We start from the raw sequence: 16,711 nt of genomic DNA, 5'->3' as shown, positions 1-16,711 counted from the left end.
CACCACTTCTGCTTTTCATTCCATCACTTGATATTCAGACACTTTGCAGAACTGATCTTTTGAAATAAGATAAAAGTTCTTCTCTATTGTTTAACCATTAATTTGTTCTTACAATGGCCATCTGGATTTATTCAAACTGTTTTTAAACAAGTTTCATGTCCAGCTTCACAACAAGATGTTAATGGTATTAATGGAGGTCTTAAGCTGACCACTATGTAGCTGTCATGCCTCCTTTAAATCTATTAGAGACCAGTAACATACTGTGGGTTTTGAAGCATGAATGTGAATAGATCCCAGCACAGGGGTTAGACTCAGACTTTAAGGCCAGAACTGACCATGATGATTATTTAGTCTGACCTCCTGAACCTCACAGGCCACAGAACCTCAACCATTCACTCCTGTAATCAACCCAACATCTGCCTCCTGTCTTGTAGGGAGAAGCCTGCTGACACCTTGTCTACACTAGGGTTTCAACCATTGCTACCAGCCATGGGGCAACATAAATGTTAGCAATAGTTATTAGAATATAAAGCTATTAAAGGGAAAAAACCTAGTGCAAACCCCATTAGAATTACTCTTGTTGAAGAGCCCTATAGAATTTAGCAAGGGACAAAAAACAACGTTGTTCTGTGGAAGTTTAGCACAGTTCACACAAATTGTTCTACCTACCTATAGAATTTGATAGGGAATGCTTAGATTCTTCTCCTCCCGCCTTAAAAACAAACAAACAAACCCATCCCATTAAATTCTATAGCAGGGGTACCATTTTCTATTATATTCTGAGACAGTTAAAAAACCAAACTCTAAAACAAAATGTACAGTTAAGTTCTATCAGGTTTTTCCCACGAGATCAGGATAGCTCAAGCTCTAATTCACCAAGGAATTTGTCATGAAGTTATTCCATCAAAGAAAAAAAATCTTTGAAAGACAGACTTTCACATCTATGGCTCTTTAGAAGAAAGCTCCTCTCCCCCTTTTCTGTAGGCAGAGGTACAAGTACTTGCAAAATTTTTCAAAGGCTTCATTGCCACACTAGTGAAATTACTGTTAAGGGGATGATACGGAGGCACAATGCAGTTCCCTCTTGTAAAACAGCCTTCTTTCACTACCATTTCAGCTAGGATGGGCAGAGTAATGACGTTTGCATTAGTATGAACATCTCTTTAAGAGAGAGAGTTAAGTGCTTTCAAAGCACTTTACAAAAGGAGATAACTTGGACAATAGAGTGGAGAGTATGCTTATAAAATTTGCAGATGACACCAAAGCTGGGAGGGGTTGCTAGCACTCTGGAGGACAGGATTGGAATTCAAAATGATCTTGATAAATTAGACAATTGGTCTGAAATCAGTAAGATGAAATTTAATGACAAGTGTAAAGTACTACGCTCAGGAAAGAAAAATGAAATGCACAAACTCAAAATGGGGAATAATTGGCACCGCAGAAAGGGATCTGAGAGTTATAGTGGATCACAAATAGAATGAGTCAGCAGTGTGATGCTGCTGTGAAAAAAAACAAACATGCCAGGTTGTATTAACAGGAGTGTTGTACATAAGACATGGGAGGCAACTGTTCCACTCTACTGGGCACTAGTGAGGTCTTAACTAGAATACTTTTTTGGGTACTGCACTTTAAGAAAAATGTGAACAAACTGGAGAGAGTCCAGAAGAGAACAAAAATTAAAAGTATTTTGGACTGTGTTGGAATTGCAAGCTGTCCCTTTAAGGCTGGGGGTGCGGGTGAGGGTTCCAGTCCTGCTTGCAGGCTAGGGGGCTCTGCAGGAAAGCCTATCAGAGTCAGTCTGGAAAGAACCAACACAGAACAAGGTGGGGTGAATTGTGCCTCTGTAAGGAACTGAGGCATAGGTGGCAGGGCCGTAGCAACATAGAACGTGGCCCCCTCCGAACATATGTCCGGGGCCCCTTACAATGCAGAAACTGGAATGCGGTATTTATTTTATACAATATACAGGGTTCATATTATGTATACATAGGCCTACAGTGTACATGTATTCCGTATTTACGCAAAGCGCTTCTTTCGAGCCTTGTTCTCCGCAAATTGGTTAATCAATGCGTCATAGTCCAGAGATCTGGCAATCTTGTTTTCGATTGAGGTAACTGCAAGCGCAGAAAGCCTGTCATCTGTCATGGTTGAGCGCAGGATATTCTTGATCAGTTTCATTCTGCTGAAGCTCCTTTCAGCACCGGCAACAGTAACTGGTGTGGTCAGAAGAATTCTGATGCAAATGCAAAGATTCGGATATATCTCCTGAAGGCTGTTCTTGTATATGTACGTTAAAAAATTGTTTGCCGTGACAAGTCCTCTCTCTTTCTAGATGACATAAATAAAACGATTCAATTCCATTATGAGTTCGTTGGCATCAATGTCTCCCATTTTTCTTTCAAAATTTTTGCTGTGATTCTCCAGTTCATTTTCTCTGTGACACTGCTTCAGGCTGTTAGCGTTGTACAGAAATCCAAACAACTTATACCACTCCACGAGTTGGTCAAATCGCGACGAAACAGAAGATATGGCCTGATCAGTGAGAACAAGAAAGAACTGCGATTTGAATTTTTCTTCAGCAGAAAGACGACTCGAATCATCAGCACATTCGTAATCAAACATTCTCTTCTTACGTCGCACCCTGGTTTCTGGAAACACCTGCTCAATACCCATATGCTCTGCTATTTCACGTGCATTTGTGACCACAGAGTTATATCCTGTATTTCGATAGTCTTCCAAAAACTTCATTGTAGCACCGACTTCTGCCTGCAGTACGTCAATTGACGCATCTGGTGACTGAATTAATTTGCTGGTTTTATTGACGTGAAATAGTATATCGTACCACATGTACACAGTCAGAACAAAAGGCCATGTAGTAACATGGTCTAAAAGCGCACTGGCTTCTGTTGCTGTATTGCCATCTTTCTTTTCGAGCGCATATTCTCGCAAAGATGACAAAGCATTGCACAATTCTTCAAGGTGATAACGCAATGGCTTCACAGCATCAATTCTCGACTCCCAACGAGTGTCCGATAACCCTTTAACAGATATTGGCATATGTTCTTGAAGTATATCCCAACGTGAAGGTGACGAAGAAAAGATAACGTATATTCTGTTAATCAGACCGAAAAAGTCAACGGCATATTTCGATGACTTTGCTGCGTCTGAGATCACAAGATTCCAAGTGTGAGCTCCACATGGTACATACAAGGCACGGTCATTTATTTCTAGCATGCGGGCTTGAACTCCTTTATTCTTTCCTCTCATATTTGCGCCGTTATCATAAGCTTGGCCTCTCATGTCAGCAATGTCTATTCCTAAGTTATTAACAACTAAATTAATAACATTTATCCGCCGACCACCATTATGAACGCAAATACACATTCTTTGAATGGGTCCAACTAAAATTCGAAACTGACCAACAGACAACTGATATAGCCAATAGCATTATGATGTATCATAATGACTTCACGGTTTTGTCAGTAAAACCGACATGGATTGTGCAATAGCGTCAATAAATGTCACTTACCTAGTTATACCTTACATTTTTTTTGCCACTTTTAGGGGCCCCCTTCCTTGCAGGGCCCCCTCCGGTCGGAGGGTATGGAGGGCGCTCGCTACACCTCTGATAGGTGGTTTGGCTTAGTGGTCACAGCTGGACTGGTGTCAACACGTCAAGGATGGTTGTGAGGCAGTAGTCAGTGAGCAGAGATCAGCGTAATGGTTAGAGCCAGGATCAATATACAAAAGTCAGGACTGGAGTCAGGCTGGCCTCGGAGAATGGAGCTCAGAGGTAGTTACCAGGCTGGAATCAGGAGGCAAGAGTCAGGCTGGGGTCAAAGACTGGAAATCAGCAAGCAAGGTGAAGTCTGGATTCACAGCAAGCCTGAAATCTGTGTGGCTGCCCAAACAACTTTCTGGGGCACACTCCAGGGTTAAATAGTGAGCATGGGCCAATCAGAAGGCCAGAGGATGCTTTTATGCTGGGCAGTACATCTCATGGTGTATAATCTCCTTGGATATATTTCTGCATGGGCTCCCAGTGGTGATGTGGGATTGTCAGCTGCCCCAGGCTCCACAAACCTGAGTTCTAATCCTGTGGCTCCACAGGAATCCCTGTGTTGTAGAATCGCTATCACTGGAGGTTTTTAAAGCACAAGTTGGACAAACTCCTGTCAGGGATGGTCTAGATGTACTTAATCCTTCCTCAAACACAGGGATGAATTACATGACCCCATGAGGTCTCTTCCAGCACTACATTTCTATGATTCTAAGTATCACCATTGCTGAGATTATGCTTATTTTATGAATTGGTAAATGAAGTCACAGAGAGGTTAAGTGACTGGCACACAATTGCCCAGCACATCAGTGCAATAGAAACAAGGTCTTCTCCAATTTTGCCCACTCTTGTGATTTTATCATAAGGTTTGAGATATTTGACGTCACTTAAAGCCCAATCTCCTGTAGACAAGTTATTACGTGAGCAAATCGCAGCTATTATATTTTTAAAAGCATGGGTCTAGCCCTGGTGGTTTAGAGAAAAAGCTTGAAAGTGCGACCAAGTGCACCCTAAAGGCACCAAAACAAGAAGGAAAATGAAAAATTAAAAAAAAAATTAGGGGTTCTTTTTATCTCCATGATTTTTTGGAAGTTTGATGTTAGCAGTACTATGACTCCTGGTCCAGTGTCCTATCCACTGAACCACACAGCCTCCCTCCCAGAGACTGTTGGATCTGGAAGGTTTTTTGTCAGACAAAGACGGGGGGTGGGGAAGAGACAGCAAATGGAGTTAGCCTGTGATCAGCTGCAGCTGAGGCACTTTAAAATGCTGGTAGCTGTAAGCTAGCTATAAAACATGCCCTTTCAGAAAAGAACCCATTCAGCTCTCCACTCCACAATTGTAACATTCCACTTTAAATGTAATTGAACTGTACAGAATCCTGTTGTATAAGGTTCCTTGCCCTGCCTTTGAAGGTAGAGAATTTTCTCTTTTGGTTACAGCTTGTCAAGTCTTGAGGCTACAATCATCTGTGTTAATCTCTGAGCAGTCCGGTCTCATTCATCATCAATAACACGTCCAAGGAGCAGCCATGCCGAAGAAGCTCTGTACTGACAAAAAACAAAAACTGCCTGGCTGAGGTTTTTCGCTTCCATGTTTCTCCTACATTCCAACTCTTTGGATACAACTGATCGGAGACTTTAAATGAAGAGGTCACAATAGGTTCAGCCCTGAAGGATTAAAAAAAAAAAAAAGAAGTTCAACTCCATTTTCAAATGGGTCTTTGTGGGAATGACTTGCAGCTCGGGCTCTCTGCCAGCCTGAAGAGAGATGGCAGAGAGAAGAATGTTTATGCTGGTTTTTCCATGCTTTAGTTTTTATTGTGGCTCTCACATTTCCAGCCATCCTTACATTTTCCTGTTAATTGCTTTGGCTCATGCATGTTCCGTAAAGCTGCTATAGATCAGATTGATCAACAAGTGGCAAACTGGCCAAGGCGACACTTGCATATTCAGATGTAGTTTTCCTTCTTTTGCCTGCTCTCTGGTGACAGTGAAATGAAGCTGGCACTTCCAGCATTGGATTCTACAACAGCAAGCAAGTACATGCCTTAAAACCTACACCGAGTTCCTTCAGTTGAGGTCTGATCACAGGAAGTGCTGAATACCTCCTGCGAGTTGATGAGAATCTTTAATAGCATGGAGCAGCCTACATTTAGGAGGCAAAGGCGTGCACTCATGTCTGTAGGGACTACTGGAACAAAGACAGGACTCCTTGTGAGAAATTCCCCATGGCTTGTTTGAACTTGAGTCCAGACTGACTGACCCATTGATAAGTAAGCCACATGACAGAAAAGCAACAGAATTCCTGCAGGTTTTCACCAGCTCCAGGGCTGGAGAGACCTGTTATTCAAACATGCTTCAGCACCTCTCTCCATTAAAATGAAAGCACAAGTAGCATGTGTGTTTCATGAGGTCCAGGACTCTTACCAACTGATATTCATAGTAAAGCTCCCCCACCCCCTCCATGCAGTCACAGCTTAGAGCAAAAGATTATCCTCAAGCTTTACAATGGGCATCTGTAAACCATTAAGACATTCCAAATTAGCAGCTCTGTTCTGCTTCAACTACAATATTCTTCATAGAAAGCTTTAATCCCATAGCTAATCTGCCTGGTATTAGTGATGTTAATTCCTTTTCCATCCATATATGATAGAAACTATAAAAACAGTACTCCTCTCTCTTTCCTTTTGAGTATGTTGTAACATTTAAATTGTCCCCTTTTTCGCTTCTCTCTTATGCTGTAAATAGAGATGGCCTTGAACCCACCTCTCAAATCTGTAACATCCCCTTAACCAAGCAACTGGTATAACTAACCTCTATCGATCTTCTAGGAGCTATATTAGGGCAGTTTTATTGGTTACAAATCTTCTCCTTTTGCTGACTTGGGGTAAAGGTTACTAAATGCAATTCCAAACTACACATAATAGTCAACCCTTCTCTAAACAAACATTAAACAGCTAAACAGAGCAAAAAGCTACATTTAAATATACAGCTCTGACATGAAGCTTAACGTTTTATTAACGCACCCATAGAAGTTTCTGTCTGCACAGCACCAAAACAGCCCTAACTCCACCTCTGGAGTCATGTACTGAAGCCAACTTGGAACATGCAACAAGCTACTTCTGCCCATGTAAGCTTTTGAAAACACTTGCATCAGCCACCCAAGGCCTCAGTTACCTCATCTGTATAATGGGAATAAGTTTGCTTCTCTCCTATGGGAGTAGTGTTAGGTTCCAATGAGTAAGAGTTATGAAGTACATTGAATTATCAGAAGCAGTCAGTAGAAAGGTAGGAAGAGAACTGAGAACATTCTTGGCTCCCAGAGATGAGGCATGTTGACAGAGAAGGTTGATACTCTTTTACCGAGCTTTGCATTTCCCTGAAGTGTTTGGAAAGAGGTCTAGGCCACTTTGGAGTAATTCAAGGAATGAAATAATTGTGTGCGTCTCCTCTCCCTGCTGCCTCAGAGACCCCATTCACTAATTACATGTAAAGTGAGGTAAATACACATTTTTTTGTTCAGGATACTTCTGTCTGGGCAGGGCTGCATGGTTTTGAACATGTGCCAAGAACATTATACAGGGGGATTTCATAACTTTACATATAATGTTGCTACATACATTTCACCATGATATCATTGACCAGCAAGTTATTAGCTTTCAAGTGATACCTCACAAGGCATATTTTGCACAAAGATTTATGGTCGTGTGGACGGCAGTGGTGGGAAACCTGTGACCTACATGCGGCCCATAAGGGTAATCTGATTGTGGGCCACAAGACATTTTGCTGACATTGACTGTCTGCAGGCACAGCCCCCCCACAGCTCCCAGTGGCTGCGGTTCGCTGTTCCCAGCCAACGGGAGCTGTGGGAAGCTGCAGCCACTGTGTCCCTGCACCCTGCCACTTCCTGCAGCTCCCATTGGCCAGGACCAGCAAACCGCAGCCACTAGGAGCTGCGGGGGGCAGTGCCTGCGGACAGTCAACATCAGCAAAATGTCTCATGGCCTGCAATCGGATTACCCTGGTGGGCCACAGGTTGCCCTCCGTTGGTGTAGGGTGTGAATACAGGAGTGCTTTTGGTCACAGTGTGTTGCCATTTTAGCCACACATAACAGATGTAACATGATCAAATTTAACTGCACATTACATGAGTTTAGCAACAAAGCATGAGCAAAATATACTAAGCTTGCACAGTGTGATTTTCAAGAAGACTTGCCAATCGTAAAATTTCACCTTCTTGCGGAAACCAAGCCTAGACAATTTCAGCCCCAGAAGTCCAGGGATTAGTACAGAAGCAGTTACACACCTTAGTGGACTGTGACCAGTGCCTGGTATAATCCCATCTTGAAAAGGATTGTAAGAGTCATGTACTTGCGGCACACTCTAATCAAACAGACTGTGATCATGCATCACAGTTTCAGAAGCAAAATATCTTTCTATCTTGTGGCTCAAACCCGTTCCAGTCTTAACTTCTCTCTTCACCATCACCCCCAACCCGTTTCTAAACAAAATGAGCTGCTCATGTGCTGATTGTCTGAAATGGGATTAACATTTCACACTGATCTGTTGCCTGGCTTACAGCAACAGATGATCTGCTTGAAAGCTGCTCCTTCAGCTTCTGCCATGGGCTAAACATGATTTGCTATAACATTTTCCTCCACCAACCCCCTCCTTCGGTTTACAGACAAAACACAACAACAAAGCAGAAAGGACTGTTCTTCCCATGAGTATTCAGCACTGCTCCAAGTCACTGATTGTTCTGCAATACCATTCCAGCATCCCTTGTGATGCTTTGGGGTTTCACCCAGTCCAGCAAAGGGTTGGTTCACCGCTTGCCTTGTAACCCTGGGTGCTTCTGTGCTGTGCAACTTTGGCTGAGCCCTGACAGCAGCACCGTGCTCACAGAACAGTGGCCTCACCCTGGCTGCCACCAGCATGGTTACTCCTTAGAGTGACACCAACAGCCCCTCCAGTCCCATGTCTCCCTTGCAGTGACCTCTCACTGATAAGCATGCTGCCTCCAGAGACAGAGCACACGCCAGCCTGTTAGTTTAGTTGAGGATTCCACCCTTCAGTTTAATACACAGCCCTGAGATGGTTTTGTAATAAAACACATTTGCTAACAAAGAACAGATATTTAAGTGAAAATAAGCAAGAATAATAGAGAGAGATGTAGGTGCAAGTAAAACAAATCAGAACACGCTTTCTAGCACTAAAACTTAGCTTCAGCATTGCAATCTTCATTCAAGCAGGTTTATCACCTAGTGTCAGTTCCAGCTACTCTTGGTTTTCGGGCCAAGAGGGTCTCTTTTCATGAGCTCACAGGGCACTGCTCACTCTTTGTCCCCTAAGTGATGGATGCCAAAATGTCTCTCTCCTTCTGCTTATACATCCTAAAGTCTATTGTCTCTATTTCAAGAGCCAGAAAGGCTTTGGGGGGCGGGGGGAGGGGAGTGTGCAGGCTCCATCCCCTGTCATGAGCATTAAGTGGTCTAGCCCCCGAGCCAGGCTCATTTAGCTTGATGGCTTTGTTTACCTCAGATGCCGATGTACATTTCAATGTCCTCTGAAATATTTCCTGGCTCGACTTACATTGGTGACACAGGAAAACAGGCAAGACAACATTCCTTAATGTAACACAGGCTGATCTTGCGTGCTGCTTGCAAAACACCCTTTAAGAATATATTTCCAGCACACACTTATAATTCTTTATACGCCTCCCATACATCACGCAATAATATGAATGACCGGCATGTTACCGGTTTGCATGTGATACCTTACTTGATCCCTTCTAGATACAGAGTATGACAACAGTGTGTTGTTGCAATGAGTGCATCGGGCTGATGTGAGTTATATGTTGTGCCCTCTGCCAGCTGGCATTGAGGGACTCCCTGGTTCAGACCCCTTTAAACGCTTATTTCAAATGTATATAAACATACACTGACTTATTGTCAAGGTCCCTTTTCATTTGTTTGAGACAAATAAAGGGGATTATTGATGTTTTGGGGGAAGAGGGGAAATAATTATATTCATGCATCTTGTTGTATCCTAGGTGAAGTTCTATAATATGACTCTCTGCCTTTCAGTAAATATGTTAATAGGCTCCTTGCTTTTGCAAAATACTTTACCACCATTTTTGTTCAGGTCATTTGCCATACAGGAGATTTCCAAGTCTGCTATAAGTCTCCACAAACATGAGTTAACACAACCTCACTTCTTTCCCATCACCGGTAACAAGATGCAAAGATCACTGGGCCATGGACAGCAATGACAGATTAAAAGAAAACAGAAGTGCTTCAACAGTAGAGATATTAATTTAGCAAGCACATTAGGATCCATAAAGCCTCCAGCTACAAATTTTCATGACAACAAAAAAACTGGCACAGAAAATTGTTTACCAGAGTGCCCCTGCTGGCTGTATCATAGCAATGTCGTTATACCTTGCCCAACCTCACATAGAAAGTCAATAGCAGAGCAGAAAATTGAACCTGGGTGTCCTGATCCCAGGCCAGCTCATCCTTCCTTTATGAAACCCACAGCACAAGGCAGTGGTGGCCCCACAATTTGCCTTCCTGACATGGCGATACCCTCCCCCCGGTTGGAAAATAGAGAACAGACTGCACCGCCGACACTGCAGGAGTGAATCAAGATCATCAGTTTTAAACCAGCCTTATTCTTTAAACAACCGCCTTTGAAGTTCACCTGAGACATGGAATTTTGCAAGTTGTCTTGTGTAATGACAGTGTTCTGAAAAAGTTACTAATGATCTGCTCTCCCTTTAAGAGCCCTCTTGTACCCCCACATTCCCCCTGCAGCCCCATGGCCTTCTTTGCCAAGGACAGGACAGGACGCCCTTTAGAGCTTAAGCAGGTTAACTAGCTGATTATGAGAAACCAGAGGTTCTCCCACAGTCTTAATGACACAGGCATGATGATGCATTTGGACAAAGATCAATGCCACAGCGCTTTTACAGGGAGCAAGTGCCCCGTTACTCAGATTGGGGTGGTTACTGTAGGATGTCACAACAGGGCAGAATTAGGGCTGTTTGGGTGCTTTAACTGTGCATTTCTTACTTTATCATGTTTGGATTTCTTTTAAGTGTAACTCTAACTTTGAATTTCCAGGGTTTAACAGGTTTTGTTGGAGGGGGGATAATTACAACATCCCTGTAGTGTTTTTTATCCTTAAATTACTGATATGTACTCTCAAAACGTACACTCCATCTTAACTCTGAGAGTTTACACTAATGAAATTAAATCCATGGGGTGGAAGAAATAAGGAAAGACTCAATATCAGTTCTATGACTGCTGAGTGGGGCAACCCCCCTCTACCCAGATTAGAGGTTGTTGAAAAATGAGGACATTTTTTCATGGAAAAATTCACTCCCTTTCTCCTGCCCCAATCAAAGTTTGGGTGTCAAAATTCAGAAATTTCTACAAGTTCTAGAGCTGGCTGGAAACAAAATGAACTTTTTCTTCTTTTGGGGGGGGGGAGCGGCAGGAAGCAGGGTAGGTGGGGAGAGGAGGGAAGGGAAAAAACTCATTCCATTTCCCCCTCCCATTGAAATGCCAACATTTGGGAAGCTTCTACCAGCTCTGATCCTGATGCTTTCCCTGTGGATTCTAGGGATACTCATCAATGCTTGAGCTTATATTAGCAGCTGAAAGGACCATTGTCACATGGCTTGGGCCTGAAATAATGTGTGGGGAGGGCTCTGGATGGAGTAATTTTTACTCAAAAGCTGGTCATAGAGAACAAGAAGCTGGCTACACAGATGAGCTCAGTTCTCCTCCTGAAAGCCCCCTGTAACACCACATCCTATACATACATTATAAGTGTGTGCATGCACGCACCAGAGAATGTGTATAACACTATGTCCCACCCCACCCCACCAATGTGCTGCCCCTTTCCCAGGCTCTTTGTTCCATATGATACTTAGACCCAGTCTTTTCCCCTTCCCCAGCAGTACTTACCCACTCCCATGGAAGGCAGCAGTGGGTGTCCTTTCTATCTCCTCTCAGGTGAGGAAGATACTCTGCTTGTACATGCAACCAGCAGACAGGAAGCTTGCCCTCTTGCTCCCTCCAGTGCAGTCTGCTTTTCAGCAGGAGCTCTGATTTTCCCTCATCTGCTGTTAGAAGTTCCCTGGAAAAGGAGTCAGTCAGTATTGAAGCTGCTACTATAGCTATACACAGCCATACTTTTGGGGCTAGGAACAGTTTCCATTTCGCTCTCTCTTTCACCGGCTGGAAGTGGGGAAGGAAAACACACTGTTGTTCCTCCCATGCTGAAAGTCCAGCAGAGGGGATGTCCTGCGGCAATTAGGCCTGTTGTGGGTCTACTTTGAAGTTTCTCTGTGAAATGCCATCCTAGGCTTTCATGTCTATTGACTCTAATTGATCCCAGACTGAAATTTACCACACTGAGGAAGTAAAAAGCAACTTGTTTTTACTGCACATTTAACCCTGGCGTTTCTCCTCTGCAGCAGACTGGATAGAACAGGCCAAATCAGCTCATCAGTCAGTGACACCTGTGCAACATCCCCCCCACCACACACACTCCTCAGTCAGCCGGCTGGCACAGGTGTAAGTGATTGGAACTCAGCAAACAATTCTGTTGCAGTGCTTCTATATCCTGGGAAATTTCCCACACTGGGAATTTGTGAGTAAAATGTTTTGAATGAAAATTCCCAGTTTCCCAAGTTGAAACATTTTACTCACAAATTCCCAAGTTCTGGGAAATTTCCCAGGATATAGAAGCATTGTAAAAAACTGTCTCTAGGAATTTTTCACCAGATTTGGGACATTTTTAGCGCTAGGTTGGGAAACGTTGGCATCACGATATAGAAGCACTGTCTGTTGCTGCAGGAGAAGAGACTCAATCCAGCTCTCCTTATTGACCCTGCAGAGCAATTTTAATTAGTCACTAAAGTGAGCTAATATGATTCTGAAGACACAAAGGTTGACATTCAGCCCTGTGCAGCTCTGGAGTTCCACTTAAGCCTATTTTGACTTAAAGACATATAAAGCCTTGTGCTGGCCTGCTGCACAGGGGCCAGTTTCACCCAAAGACAGCAGATCTGTTGAGTGCCCTTTTTACAGCTCCTTTACACAGCAGAGCCAAATGTTAATATGAAGTACGGTTTTGGTTTTTTAAAACTGAAACTGAGGATTTTTGGGTTACCGTTCCCTTGTGATGTTGGAAACGCAAACACAACAGCATGGTGCCAGCACATGGAAATGAAAGTGATTAAACCAAAGTGAAAGTAACCAGCTTACCTTGTTAAATACAAAATAAAGAAAAAAAATGGGTGAGTTTCACACTGATGAAGACTCCAGTTCAGCAGCCCTAAAGGCTGAAGTCTGTCAGAGACCAGGTTGCACAGGCAGTGGTAAAGCAAGCTTCCAACTACGCTGCCCAGTCCATAGGCCTCAGACAACCTCTAGGACTAGATTAGTCTGCAGGCTGATGCAACGCTTGGCTTCTCTGCTGAGACAGCCAGCAAAGGTACAGTTATGTTGGGTGTTCTTTGGTGGACCCCTGTCAATTAAGAACTGGACTGAGATGAACAGCTCCTTTCAGACAGGGCACTATACATTCATCCATTTAATAATCAGAGTTATTAGGGGTAAGGTCGAGATTGTGGCTGGCCCTTGAAAGTTGTATAAGAGGAGATGTGCGTAAGGCGCTTTTACCTGTAGCACAGGGTCCAGCCACAACTGCAGTCCTGTGCTCTCCGGTTATGCAGAGAGCACTCCCTGCAAACCAGCTGGAGCCATTAGCCATTGCAAAAGGATCAGGGAGGAGGCTTGGCACTAGCACCATTGTCCCCTTTACACTGACGGGCAGAGCTGACCAGTCATGGAGTGGAGAACTGAAAAGAATGTGCAGAATCCGCATTCTCCAGGAGTACAATTGCCTCTCGGAGCTGCTTCTGGGGCTGTGCAGTCTGCACTGCCTCTAGATCCATAGATTTCAAGGCCAGAAGGGACCAATGGGATCATCCGGTCAGACCTCCTGAAAAGCACAGGCCAGTTCGTAATCCATTTCATGTTGATTTTGTATCGTTCTAGTTGCTCAATCGAAATGTCACGCAGTAGCAAGTCAAACGCCTTCTGGAAGTCTAAGTATATTAAAACAACACCATTGCCTCTATCAGCCACACTTATAACTTAATAAAAAAAAAAGATACCAAGTTAGTTTGACAAGATTTATTTTCTGTAAACCCCTGTTGCATGGCATTATATTATGCTCTTTTAATTGAAGTCCCAGATCAACCACGCCATTATTTTGCCTGGGATCAATGTCAGGCTGAGAGGTCTATAATTCACCAGGTCAGCTCGTGGTGGGCCCCCTCTCAGTTTCTTCTGTTGAAGCTGTTCCAATTTGTATAAATAATTAAATAAGCAAACTTGGGTCTCCCACATCCCAGGAGAGTATCCTAATTATCAGTCAATCTCTCTCTCTCTTTCTCCCTGTGGCCCAATGAATATTTATTTATTACAAAATGGAATAGCTTTGACAGGCGAGCACCCTCCCCCAGAATATCCAATAGTCTGGTGGTTAGGGCACTCAGATGGGAGATCCAAGTTCAAGTCCCTGCTCCAAATCAGGCAGAACAAGGAGTCAAAGGCAGGTGAGCGAGTGTCCTCATTAGGGGGTGTATTTTGAGATGCACATCCCCACCCTGGAAAATTCCCAATCTGGTCACCCTTGCCTGCCTTTGGTGTGAGGCCCCATCCAGTAGGCATGCTCTGAGCATGCCTACTAGATCGGGCCCTGCAGACAAGATAGGCAGAGGAATGCATAGCTGAGAATCCTGCTGACACTTAGGTGTTGAGTTAGGGTGCGCTCTGCACTGTCATGACTTAGGCCTCTGCTACACTAGTGGGGGGTTTTGAACTAAGATACACAACTTCAGCGAATAGCGTAGCTGAGGTTGAAGTATCTTAGATCGACTTACCTGGCCATCCTCATGGCAGTGAGTCAACTGCTGCGGTGCCCCCGTCGACTGCACTTACTCCTCCTGCTGAGGTGGAGTACGGGTGTCGATTAGTGGATCGATTTATCGTGTCCAGACGAGACGCGATAAATTGATCCCCGATACATCGAACACGATCCGGCGGGTAGTATAGATGTACCCTTAGGCAGTTTTGTGCATGCCCTCCAGCAGAAACTTAAGCACCTAGGAGACTTTGGCAGCAGAAATTTAGACACCTAGGGAATTTAGGTGGCAACTAAGCAAGGGTTTGGAGGATCACAGGTGTCCCTAAATGTTGGATTTAAGGCACAGAACTGCCATTTTAATGTGCCTACATCCCTTTGTGGCTCTAGTCTTTAGAGACTCTTAAAAATCTCATCCTACATTGGCAAACATGAAAATTTCAAGCAGTGACTGGGGAATGGAATTATTTCAAGGCTTTTTGGAATTAATTTCTTTCAACTTCTCATGACATTGATTCAAGGTTTATAATCTCTGCTTCCTCTTAAGATAACTTAGAGACAACCCACTGCTAGCAAACAGTACCAAAACAAAACAAAGTCCTCCCTAAAAAAAAATGTACAACGGTCAAGAGAAACCCTGGATAAGGAGAAGAAAAAAATAATAGTACACACACACAAATTGAGTCAGTACAATAGATAGTAAGATTTATTTGTTGATTTCCCATTCAGCAAAGTTTTATCTGTCAATCTGCCACAATTCAAAAAAGGAATTATCTCCAGAGGCCCTATGTTCTCACACACTGTGCCAACCCAGACAACGTGACTGGAGACCTGCATGTGGGAACTTGCCTTTTACAGGACAACTTAAAACAAAATCCATGCCCACTGCTATTTCATTCACGGCAGTGCCTGGATTTTCACATTGTTCAGTGTAACCTGCTCTCAGTCTCTAACAAAAGCTCTGGGGCATCCAGTGGAGAACACGACTTTTCCTGTTTCTGCAGAGTAGCCGGGGAGTTCAGTTGCTTGCGTGAGAAGGTGCTGCTGAAAAAGGTTCTCACACTGAGCCGTCTAGAGACACAATACAGTTTTTCCTTTACAGCGTCTATCAGAAATAGCTCTTGTCCTGTACTTTGAGGCAAACACTCATAATCATCAGACCAACTATGCTTCTCCTTCACTGGTGCTATTAATAGTATGTTTTTCCCTCTAAAGAAAGACAAAAGAAGAATGAAGGGACCTGGTGTTTGATCACATTTTTTCATTCTCGCTGCTGCTGCTTTATTTTTTTTCATTCTGAGTTTTCTGAGCTTCAGCTGTTTTTTTCCAGTTGCGGGTGAGGGTTTGGAATCCTCACTGTTTTCAGTTATGTGCCCATCCTTTCTGCGTAAACAAGCAGGGCTTCTCCAAGTCCACCGAGCAGAAGACTGTAAACAAAGCAAGGTGGAACTTTAATATTGATCAAGTACGCACACTTGATAGAAGGGCGAACAGCACAGCATCAAAGGAAAGGAGGAAGTTTGTTTGCCTACATGCGTGTCCTTCATCAGGGTGACATTACAGAACCCCAGCATTTTTCATGATGATAAATGTTTTCACTCAGAGTGCTAAGAAATGGTTGAAACCAGAAATGGCTTGTTTCTTCAGATCTCATTGAGATAGTTCCCCTCCAATATTTTAGAGACGGGTGCATATATGTGTAAATATATAGACACAAATAGCTGCTTTATTTATCGATTTTAAAATAATTACACAGGCATGTATACATGGGAGGGAGCAGGAAGGCTTTGAACCTCATCTGGTTATTGATATAAGTACAGACTTCCCCTTAGCAATTTCTGCTTGTATTCTAATTTGAAAATGGACTCACTGCTTGACAAAAATGGGAAGGGAGATAAACTTTCCTGCTTTTGGGAAATGAACCAACATCTAACTGACAAGGTTGGGAATAAACTTCCACTCTGGGCAGGTTATGCTGGACTAGCTGACCAATTAGGATGACCAGACAGCAAGTGTGAAAAATCGGGACAGGAGGTGGGGGGTAACGGGAGCCTATATAAGAAAAAGCCCCCAAACTCGGGACTGTCCCTATAAAAGCGGGACAGCTGGTCACCCTATGACCAACAGAAATGCCTGCACACTTACTGGGCACTTACAGAAGAGCTGGCACACCGAACTGTTCTAACTGGAGCAGTGTGTGCACCAA

General features: G+C 43.5%; 1 protein-coding gene across 12 annotated transcripts in view; it reads right to left on the bottom strand.

Annotated features, from left to right (window-relative positions):
* TMEM241 (transmembrane protein 241) overlaps positions 1–16,711 on the bottom strand; it is a 142,769-nt gene that overhangs the window by 43,619 nt on the left and 82,439 nt on the right. For 6 of the 12 annotated variants that reach the window (XM_045003310.1, XM_045003318.1, XM_045003316.1 and 3 more), the window contains 2 exons: positions 11,535–11,706; positions 670–712 (listed from right to left, as the gene is read on the bottom strand). In XM_045003310.1, the coding sequence (XP_044859245.1) occupies positions 670–712; positions 11,535–11,706 (215 nt within the window). Of the gene's footprint in view, positions 1–669; positions 713–11,534; positions 11,707–15,802; positions 15,933–16,711 lie in introns of those variants that run through there. The other 6 variants (XM_045003311.1, XM_045003313.1, XM_045003314.1 and 3 more) reach the window with 2 other exon arrangements.

This window comes from Mauremys mutica, chromosome 2 (genome assembly GCF_020497125.1).
Source record: "Mauremys mutica isolate MM-2020 ecotype Southern chromosome 2, ASM2049712v1, whole genome shotgun sequence".
Classification (NCBI taxonomy): Eukaryota; Metazoa; Chordata; order Testudines; family Geoemydidae; genus Mauremys; species Mauremys mutica.
Note: the sequence above shows the minus strand (reverse complement) of the source record. Positions and strands in the feature narration are given on the sequence as shown.